Genomic DNA, 10,868 nt, shown 5'->3' on the forward strand with positions numbered 1-10,868 from the left:
TTTTAGCTTTCAAATTTAATTTTCTTTTTTGAAAAATTTCCTTGCGTTTGATGGCAGCTTTGACACAGTAAAATGAACCAAATAAGCAAAATATAAGACAAAATGCATGCAAAAAAACTGTTTTGCAAACAGAAAAGTATTGTTTGAAAAAAAAAATTGAGAGCAAAAAAAAATTTGAAAGCAAAAAAAGGTTAAAAGATAGATTTCTTGAAATAAAAAAAAACCTGAAAGCCGACAAAAAATTGAAAGCAAAAAGTAAATTTTTTTGAAAGCAGATATTTAATACTTTCATTTGCAACTGAGAACGTTTTGTGTGCAACATGGTGGCATAAATATCACTCCATAAGGAAGCAGCTCCAGAAAACGTTCAGCTGGAAAATTGATGGGCTCCCTCTTGTGGCGTTTTAAGGGATTACATAAACATTCGACCATTTGAATGAGCTTCATCCGCCTTTAGGGAACAGAGTGGTGTCTGTCATTCATCTATTATCTATATTTAAATTTAAAAAAAAGAGTTGAATGAAAATGAAGACATGTGCAGACGTGTGAGCTTTCTGTCACAATTGTCTGATCATCTGGTTTTCAATTTTGTTTGGTAGGTCATGAATCAACGGACACTATTTTATTCCCAGAATTGAACAGAACTGACTTGGTTCCTGAGTTCAGTTTGCTCTTTGCCGTTGTGTTGCTCTGCCTGCATGAGTGAAGGGCCTCTGACGCTTCTCCCTGCCAAACTGACAGGCGGGCCCCTGAGAGGTTAGGGGTTAAAGAGACAACGTGTGAAGAAGCTGATCCGGATGAATCCAGCAAATGAAACAGGCAGCTTGCAGCCCCACTTTGGGTTTGTGATGCTCTTTGCTCCCTCATGTCAGAGTTGGATGTTTTTAGGTGGGTCTGAGGAAGCTAACCAGAGGATTTCTGTTTTTGGATTATTTTTCCTGTCATCCTTTTTGAATTTTAGTCAAGTAGAGAAAATGTGAGAAAGTAACATTTATAAACTTATAGATTTACTGTAAAGGAATATTACTCGTAACACAAAACATTATTGAAGATGTCTACTCTTACTTTATAAGAATATTGAGTAATATTTCATTTTTCCCTTTTAACATTACCATTTGACAATTGGTTGTATTTTTTTTTTTATCTACACTCATCTGAAAGGCCTCCAGTGATTTTATTGATCCATAGCATCAAAATCTGCTGTCTATACACTTATAAAGACTTATAAAGTTTTTCCCTTTTTTAAACAACTCATATTAAATTATAAACCAGAACTAAGAAGGTTTTTGTTGTGTGATACTTTAAATAAAAATGTCGTTCACGTTGGTAAATGCAGATATTGTCATGTGAGGGGGGAGGCTCGAGAGCCGCTTGGACCCAGAAGCAGAGGCGGGAGGCAAACAGTTCCAAGGCCAGGGGGTTTAATAAACAATCAAACAAAAGGCGCTGCAGAGCAGGATGACAAAACAAAAACCCAGTGGCGTGGCATGAAACATGGCATGAACGGACGAAGACACATGAAGACGTTAAACACACGACCAGAAGTTAATGGACCAGCACAAGAGGAAGGCAGAGACAAGACAGGTGAACACGATCAGGGCAGATGGGGACCAAAGGAAGTAAAGCACAAGTAACAAGACAGGAAACCTTTCAAAATAAAACAGGAAACAGAACCAAACAAGACAGAACAAGAACTAAAAGGAAAAAACACGACACAACAAACTCAAACCATGACAGATATTCCCTGATAAACCATCTTTGGACAGGGGAAAACATTTGGATGCATTTTCTGCTCAACACTTGCTTCAGAAAAGTGAGTAAAAAACAAAAATGGAGTGAAAGATATCAGAGATGGGAAGAACGGAGACATACATGACTTGAGAAAGTGCTAAGCTTGGACCGGGCTCAATTATTGTTGACAAAAAGCAAATGTTGGACATTGCAAATTTCCTGCCAATCTGGTTCTCTTTGACCCAAACGGGTTACAGCGGATGAGTTTGGTTCTGCTTTTTGGCAGAAGTTGGGGTACATCCTGGACAGGTAGCCTGTTTGTCACAACATTCACATCTAGGTTCTATTTAGAGTCATCCATTAACCCACGAAGCATGTTTTTGAACTGTGGGGGTGGAACTGGAGAAAACTCCCACATGCACAAGGAGATTCCACCCGGGATTTGAACGAGGGCCATTTGCTGTGAGGCAAGCGTGCTAACCACTACACCACCATGCAGCTCAGCTATGAAAAAAATCATAATTAAATTGTGGTCTTCACCGTTTTTTTCTCTCATTGAAATGTTTTGATATAAATATTGATGGGACAGTATTGTGTCGATACTTTATGTGTAAATTGCATTTCATTGCTGTATTTTAAGTGCAGCTTGTGTTAATTTGTTGTTATTTATTTATTTCCTTGCTAACAGTCAAATGAGTGTGTTAAAAAAAATAGGAATAAAAAAAGAAAAGACTGTAAATGACAGACATTACAGTAGAGTAGAATTCACTCAGACTGCTTTTCCAGTTCTTGTTCAATGGTGTGACACAAATTAGCCACGTGGTGGCGCCACTGCTCTAAATGGGATTACATTGTGTAATTTGACTTTAAAAGCACACGTGTGTGTGTGAGCGTTTGTGTGTCTGCGACGGCAATAGGAAATAAAAAAATAGTCTAACACAACAAAGATTCAAAAAGAGAATCTCGAGTTGCAAATTCGAAAAGTGAGGCCGCTTCTTTTCTTGGAATGACATATCCTTCCGCCAGCTGAGGAGGTCCCTGTGACGTAGCCGGTCGGGGGCGGAGCTTCGCCCTCAAGCAGGCTACCTGCTGATCGGGCGCTTCAGTCTGCGGCGCCGCAACAGCTGACACGTTTCGACGGAGCGGCCCGCTTTGGAACTTTATGTTCGGTTCCGTTGACCCGTCTCGCAGGTTTTAGAGGAGTTAGCGGAAGAGCTCGCGGAGGAATGCTCTTTGAGAGCACGTGCGTCCCGTCGTGAAGAGCGGAGAGCCTCAGCATGGACGAGCCGATCTCCGCCGCCGGCCGGTCTCCGGCGTCTGCCGGGACAGTCCCACCGTCCCCGGGGAAGAAACAAGCCGTGAAGAGACACCACCACAAACATAACCTGAAGCACCGGTACGAGTTTCTGGAGACGCTGGGCAAAGGAACCTACGGAAAAGTCAAGAAAGCCAAGGAGAGATCGGGACGCCTGGTAAGGACTCGATCACCGGTGTGCAGCACCGGGTCACCGTCCGGTAACGGCCACCTGTCGTTAAAGACACCGGGCTATTTTTAGAAGACACACAATCTGCCACATCACAGTTTGAACAAACGAATTAAAGGTTTGTCTGACAAATAGACCCAATAAAATGCGTGCTGAGTTCAATGAACGTCTTTTTGCCCGGATTTCTCGCTCTTTTTCTTGAACCTTTTCGCCTGTCTGCAGTCCAGAAAAAGCGGCGGTTTCAGATCTGACCGAGATTGGGCCGAATTTAGCATCACTTTACGGAAAACGTCATGAAGTTGCACAAACATTTGGAGATAAGCATCTCGTCTCGGGTCAAACAGGAAGTTTTGCATCAACAACTTTAATTTGGTGTGCACATGCGCAGAGGGAAAAGGGATTTATTTTTATTTGAACCCCTGATTTATACAATTTCACAGCAACAGTCTTAAACATCAAAATCAACCAAGAAAAGACAAAAAAAAATGACAACCTTAAATAAAACAAAAACTAGGAGTAGAAGGTATTCTTCTTGCATTTTTATCTTTCATAAATTTAAGTGCAGTAAAATGTATTCATAAATCTGCTTATGAAATAAATTAACAAGTAGTTTGATTAAAAAAATGTTTTTGTGATTTAAAATGTATTAAGTAGTAATACCCATTATTCCATTATTATGAGATTATTCCAAGAAGTATTTGCTTCTTTCCTAATTTTGTATAACAGGAAATTATGAGCAACACCAACATTAGCTGTCTTCCCCAAAACTATTGACGATGCATTTATAAAATAAAATGTTATGGAGAAAAGTTGTCTGTATATTAAAGATACACTCCAATAAAAAAAGTGTTTTTTAACATGTTCTTTTATCACGTTGGAGGACGTATGTAAAGGAAATGAAGGTCAAAATTGCATCTCCGAGTATTTCTTTATTCAAATCGTTGTGAATCAGGAGCAGATGAAAAAATGCAGTTGGAAAAAGCATGCAATGAATCAGGGAAGTTGGGTAGTTTTTGCTCTCGGCGTCCCGGAAACGAACCTGTCGGGTAAAATCCTGTTCCACGTGACCCAAGAGAAAATGGAAAGTATATAAAACAGACCGGAGAGAGATGGCCTTGATAGAAACTAAATAGCCTTTAGAAAAAACCCCTGAAATCTTTCACTTTTAAACCTGAAATCTTCAGGAAGAGACTTCATAGAAGTTGATTATAGTCAAACCGGGACAAACTTTGAATGTGTTGCAGAACAACACTTTTAACACTTCCAAGTAAAGTTACTTTATTTTTTCCCGACAATATCAACAATTTACATCAAAATCTAAGACCCAACAGTCGCCATTTAAAGGAAGTTCGTTGATTGAAAGTGTTGTCTGGAACAGAAAGGAGGGAAAGTGGCTGTTGGAGCTGGGAATTCCCCCCGCGGAGCTGCATGAGGCATGCAGGCCTACAGGTTGGGTCATGCTCTGCCTTTTCTCCGTCACCCATGAGCACTGCTTTAACAAGACATGACTTAGAGTCTGAGACTGCCTCTGTGAACGCCCTGTTGTCCCAGCGGCTCTCAACGACACACAGAAACGCCGCAGACGTCCATGCACAGGTGCAGAGAAGGACGCAGGTGTGTGCTCCTTTGTCTGCATCAGCGTGGTGGGAGGGGCTCAGCGCCATGGCTGTGATTCTGCGTCAGTTTTGTGTTGTGTAGTGTGTTATTTTGTGTTGTGACCCTTCTGGGCCACGTACTCTTCGGTGATCTGACACCCCTCCTACACAGCCGTGTTGGTGGGGAACTTCTTAACTTGTGCTAAGTTTGGGAAAAATCCTGCGGCGATGACCATTTAGGGGAGAGAAATCAATCACAAAAACCTGCATCTTAACAAATCCAATGTTGTTGTTTTTTTCACCTATTCAGCATAGATGTCTAAAGAAAGTGATGAACAGCCTTGACTAATGTGTTACACGTTGCACACAGAGCTTCACTGTCACAGGTTTGGTTTCTGTTTTGGTCTAAAGTGTGTCAGTGTTTATGGACTCCTTAGAATCGGAAACTCTTATCTGTAAACAGCGTCTGGACTTGAGGAAAAAATAGTGACTTACGAAAGCTCATTGGCGGTGAAAGCTGGTGTGAATGGGCTCTTATCGTCAGGACATTTTTGGATAAGAAAAACCTCGTATGAGTCATGGATTTGTATTCTTTTTAAAATGTTTTTAACTAAATCTGCTCTTCTCATACAGGCCAGTGTTAGTATATTTACTATTTTGGGAAAAGCTAAAAGTAAATGTATAGTTTTTTAATCCTAAATACAGAAAACATCTTTTGTCACGGACATTTCTTGTGGGTATCTTCATGTTCTGCTGTCTGCGTTCAACCACACAGAGGAAAAGTAGGCTCAGCAGGATTTAGCCGGTCTGTAGTGTTTGACCATAGGAACAGGGTTATTTATCAAGAAAATCCATGAACCCCAAATATTTGCATAGAAAGTCAGTGTGAAATACTAACATTTTACCCTCTGGGTGGCGATTACGTCTGTCGACCGTAGGATACGAAGAGCACTTGCACTCAGGGAATCCCACACGGGTGTGAAATCCCCCTGACTGAGACCTGACCTGAACCTGTCTGGCAACAAACGCAGGAAACCTCGCCTCCCAGAACCAGGAAGTGGGTCTGTACGGTGTGACCACGGCACTGACCCCGGAGGAGGATACACGTCAGGCGTTGACTCACTGCAGAAGACAAAAATGATACGGCTTCACTCATGTCCCCGTCTGTGTCCAAAGCCGTGAGGGCCTCAGACACACCAGGAAAGGAGGACGGCTCACAGGCCGGGCCATCTGCCGCCTCATGACTCCCTCCGTCTCGGGGGAGACTGATGACGCACTCGGCGCACAGAGGAATCCCAGGCATCCAAGGTCCAGATAGACACCCACGGCTTAAAAACACAAGCCTTGGTGAATGTAGAGCAAGCGGCCGTTATCTAGGTTGACGTGTTCCTCTGTGGGCCTTGAAGAGTCTGTGGCAGACAATAGAGGGTTTTTTTTGTATTTTGAAGCTGGCATAGCTCGACCTGGAGTCCCCGCTGCCATGTTGGAAACAGAAAAGCAGTTTTCGCTCCAGCGCCCTTCACAGTTGGTCAGCGTTTAGAAAGACGGGCCTTTTTGTTCCATGGGGGCTTATTTGTAGATGTTTACAGCCTGTTGAGCTGAACACACAGGCTTAAATTAGCATGTGTTTGTTTTTCTTCACCAAAATAAATGTCCAGTTTTCTGACTTTTGTTGAAACGCACCTCATCTGCAGCATAAACATGGCTGATATCAGACTTCAGTGGTTTAGAGATTTGGTTTACCGGTAGGAAGCCCATTGAGACAGCAGTTGCTGTGATTTTGGGCTAAATAAATCAAATTGAATTGAATTAAAGACCCAGTCCAAAGAAAATTGTGTTTTTAAAATGATTTTGGGGCATTTTTCTCATGGTGGAGGAAATGTATAAAGAAAATTAAGATCAAAGTTGCATTTCTGAGTATTTCTTCATTCAATTCGTTGTGAATTGAGGAGCAGACAAAAAAAAGGCTGTTTGAAAACGATTGGATTTGTGACAGAAAATACGATGGGCAGGCCTGGAGCTCCATTCTGATGCCTTCACTGTCAGACAAACAGATCCATGAACGTCTTTGTTTTCCTCGTCTGAGCTGGAATCTGGACGGCTGGATGGCTCTGCTATGGCTGCCATTTTTGTTGCACTGCTAATGCTAGGTTTGGGGGGGGGGGGGGGGGGGGGGCTGTAAGCTAGCAGGAGAGAGTGTAAGCAAAGGGATGATGGGAAAGAAGGTCAGACTTACTCCCCACCAAATGTCCCACCCACAATTCAGAGGCGAATTTCGAATGAACTCCTGCCGCTCTGCAGAAACTATGTCCCAGGAGGCTAAAACCAGCATAATCATAAATAAAAGAGCACTGGGAACACTTTGACAATAAATCAAAAGATGATCATATTTGGTTTTTAAGAATTCTTTCTGTTGTGCATTTTCCATAATGAATCCCAAAGAAGTCAATTATGTTTATAAATTGAATTTCCTTTGTGTCTCTCTCGTCTTTTGAAGGTTGCTGTGAAATCCATCAGGAAGGAAAAGATCAAAGATGAGCAGGATCTGGTCCACATCCGCAGAGAAATTGAGATCATGTCCTCCATGTGTCACCCGCACATCATCAGCATATATGAAGGTGCGTGTTCAGGAACGCTCGGGTCTCATGGTTTCATGGCTGGGCGTCACATCCTGCGTTGCGCGCCGGAACCTGATGCCCGCTAAAGGAAAACCATCTTCCTGTCACGGCCTGAGTGTGGTCACGCAGCTCTTTGTGCTGAAGATGGTGCTTGGTTACGTAAGCGCAGACACGCCGCTGAGCGCTGGGAGATAATGCGTGGCTTCATGTCCGCCAGCAGCGGCTCTCACGCTTGATGAGAAGGCCATTATCGGTGCTTCTGCATCACAGCTACACGATTATCAGCCAGCCGTGTTGTGAGATTTGCTTAGAAGGTTTGTGGAACAAACACTCAAATGGACGTTTTCTCTGCTTTTTTTTCCTTTCAGTGTTTGAAAACAAAGACAAAATAGTGATTGTGATGGAGTACGCCAGCCGAGGAGATCTGTACGACTACATTTGTGAAAAGAGGAGACTCTCTGAACGAGAGGCCCGGCATTTCTTCAGGCAGATCGTTTCCGCTGTTCACTACTGCCATCAGGTGAGGAGGGGGTTCCTGGTTGGCATCTGGACGCACCGCCCCCACATGCACATACATACACGCACACAGGCACCTCACATGCACATACATACACGCACACGGGCGTGCATACAGGGCCCGCCATGCTGCTGCCATGAGGGGCGGAGCTTGTAACCAACCGTCTATGGGGGGCTGCAGGAGGAGCGAAAGGCCAACCGGACTCGGCGCACGCATGGTCTCACAGTTTAATGAGGGTGTGAAGGAACAGACCCCCCCTCCCCACAGGACACACAAACACACAACAGCCAGTTGTTCTTCAGACCTAAGCTGCAGCATGGCTGTTCAGCACTTTTTGCAGCATTCCAACTGTTTGCTCGAGCATATTTGCTGAGTGAATGGCCCTGTGCATCTACCATCTGTGGTGTTTCACTTTTATGGATGGCTAAAGTCTTTTCTGGTGTTTTGTTCATTTGTTCACCTCATTTTATCGCTTTTCTACTCTGCTTTCTTTTCGATTCCAACTCCTGACCAAAAGAGCAAAACCAACAAGAATTTTTTTTTTAAGACACGGCCGACTTTAATTCTTGAGAAAAGTCATTGCAAACTCGTTTGAGGCCAAGAAATGCCCCCCTGCAGCGCAGAGGACAATGAAGCATAACTGACGTTGACATTTGCAAAGAATGTGCCCTCGCTCTGTTAAAAACTAATCCTGTCTGGTAGCTTCCTGAAACCAACGTTTAGAGCTCCAGGAGAGGGAAATGTATGCAACTTAAGGCCAATCTCCTTATTTTTTCTTTCTAGAATGGAATAGTGCACAGAGATCTGAAACTGGAGAATATTTTGCTAGACGACAGGGGAAATGTAAAGGTAAGCACAATGATTTTCTGTTTTTATAGAGCATCCTCTGTGGGAAACAAAACAAAAACTACGTTTTAATGATTGAAAAAGTGAAATAGTCTTTTCTGTCTGAGAGTGACATGTTGGAAACGTTTGCTCCCTTGTCTTGAGCAGATTGCAGACTTCGGCCTGTCAAACCTCTTCTACGGCGACGAGTTTCTACAGACGTTTTGCGGGAGCCCTCTGTATGCCTCCCCAGAGATCGTCAACGGACGGCCATACCGCGGCCCAGAGGTGGACACCTGGTCGCTCGGCGTGCTTCTGTACACATTGGTTCATGGAAATATGCCTTTTGATGGAAACAACCACAAAACTCTGGTCCAGCAGATCAGCACTGGAAACTATCGCAAACCTAACAACCCCTCTGGTGAGTTTTAGGGTTGGAAACGTACAACTTGCACGCACGGCCAAAGTTAAACACAACATTAACCCGGTTTTCTGCTGTCTGTTCCGTCAGATGCCTGCGGACTCATCCGTTGGATGTTAATGGTGAACCCTGAGCGCAGAGCCACAATAGAAGAAATTGCTGGGCATTGGTGGCTCAACTGGGGCTACCAGCAGCCATTACTGTGTGAAACAAAGAACGGTGTGGTTGATCAGAGCGTCACGCCGCCACCTCCACCAACAACACATTCCACAGGCCTGACTAGTGTTGCTACGTGGCTGCGACGCACTTCTCGACCTTTACTGGAGAATGGTTCCAAAATGCGCTGTCTGCTCCGCTCGCAGGCTGGCGGCGGGGATGTGGTCCGACAGAGATCCCTGCGAAGGTCTCGTAAGGAGAATAACGTCTCCCAGACGGTGCACGATGGAAACACAGACTCCAGGCCCTACAAGGGCATCCTAAAGAGACGAAACAGCATCAAACAGAAGGCAGGGAGTGAAAGCACCGCTGCTTCAGTGGAACCTCAGAGCACTTCGGGTGCCTCTGCTCAGGGTCACGGCCCTTCAACAGCATTGTTGCCCCGTAAAGGCATCCTAAAGAAGTCCGCAGAGCAGGAGTCGGGGTACTACTCCTCTTCTCCTGAAAGCAGTGATTCTGGCGTGTTACTACAAACTAAACAGTGTCCTTCCGCACCAACTCACAGAAAGGGCATCCTGAAGCGTAATGGGAAGTTCTCTTCTGGTGGCTTCCAAGAGTTTGGCTCTCTAGATCAATTGGCGGCCTCTTTACCCCGACGAGGCCCAAGGTCCCGACCAAGCATGGCCATTAGTGACGACAGTATTCTGTCTTCTGAGTCCTTCGACCAGCTCGATCTACCCGACCCGGTGGGGCCCTCCATGGAAATGAACAGATCAGCCAAGGCGGGCATGAGGGGCTGCGTCTCTGCAGACAACCTGCTGGACATAGCTGACAGTGGGATTGTTGCCGACGGCTTGATGAGGCCGTGGAACTGCTACGAATCTGGAGTGGCTGACAGTGCCTTTTCTATCACTGACTGTGATAATGTCACAGAGGCTTACAAACAGGCCATGGTCATACGGGGACCTGCAGCCAGCTGAAGGACAGCCGACGTCAAAGCCGGACTTTTATTAAGACCAAAAACGGGTCATAGCGAATCCGGAAATGCTCGTTCTTTGTGTCACTTTGGAAAACCTAAGGAAGTGCATAACACCAAAACAAAGGGAGTTCCAGTTAAACATCTGAATGTGTTTTAATGACTGTTTAGGGAGAAAACCCTTTAATTTCATTTTCAGTTTGAGAGTTTCTTCCCTGGTGTGTACTTACTTAATCATTTCCTCTAAGCACAGGCCATCAGGAAAACCATTGGAAAGTGGCTCTTCCTGTATTTTCTCTCAGCCGTTTTTACTTAGATTTGGGGAGTTTGGGGAATTTTATAAACCAAAGGGGGAACTTTGTGAAAGTGCCATGTTGATGTATGTTTGTAACTGGAACCTCAGCTCTTGAAGAGCTTTCACTTAATTTATTTCCTGAAATGACTTGCTTTCATTATGGATAATGACTTGAATTATAATAAATCGTGACTCATGACAGACTGGACAAGTCCAACCGGCTTTTGCTTCCAGGCCTACGCCGATTACA

The 10,868-nt window shown here is 44.3% G+C and overlaps 1 protein-coding gene across 2 annotated transcripts; it reads left to right on the plus strand.

The window, feature by feature from the left end:
- Positions 1-1,663: 1,663 nt before the first annotated feature.
- nuak2 (NUAK family, SNF1-like kinase, 2) lies at positions 1,664-10,821 on the plus strand. 2 transcript variants are annotated; one of them, XM_020702993.3, is made up of 6 exons: positions 1,664-1,813; positions 7,308-7,428; positions 7,797-7,948; positions 8,729-8,794; positions 8,939-9,191; positions 9,282-10,821. In XM_020702993.3, exons 1-6 carry the CDS (start codon positions 1,781-1,783, stop codon positions 10,325-10,327), a joined length of 1,671 nt encoding a protein of 556 aa, XP_020558652.1. In that variant the 5' UTR covers positions 1,664-1,780; the 3' UTR covers positions 10,328-10,821. The 2 variants fall into 2 exon arrangements, with proteins under 2 accessions (XP_020558652.1, XP_004068582.1); XM_004068534.5 differs by lacking the exon at positions 1,664-1,813 and adding an exon at positions 2,625-3,203.
- The last annotated feature ends 47 nt before the right edge of the window (positions 10,822-10,868 follow it).

Source organism: Oryzias latipes, chromosome 5 (genome assembly GCF_053564925.1).
Source record: "Oryzias latipes strain Hd-rR chromosome 5, Olatipes_Hd-rR_3.1".
NCBI lineage: Eukaryota > Metazoa > Chordata > Actinopteri > Beloniformes > Adrianichthyidae > Oryzias > Oryzias latipes.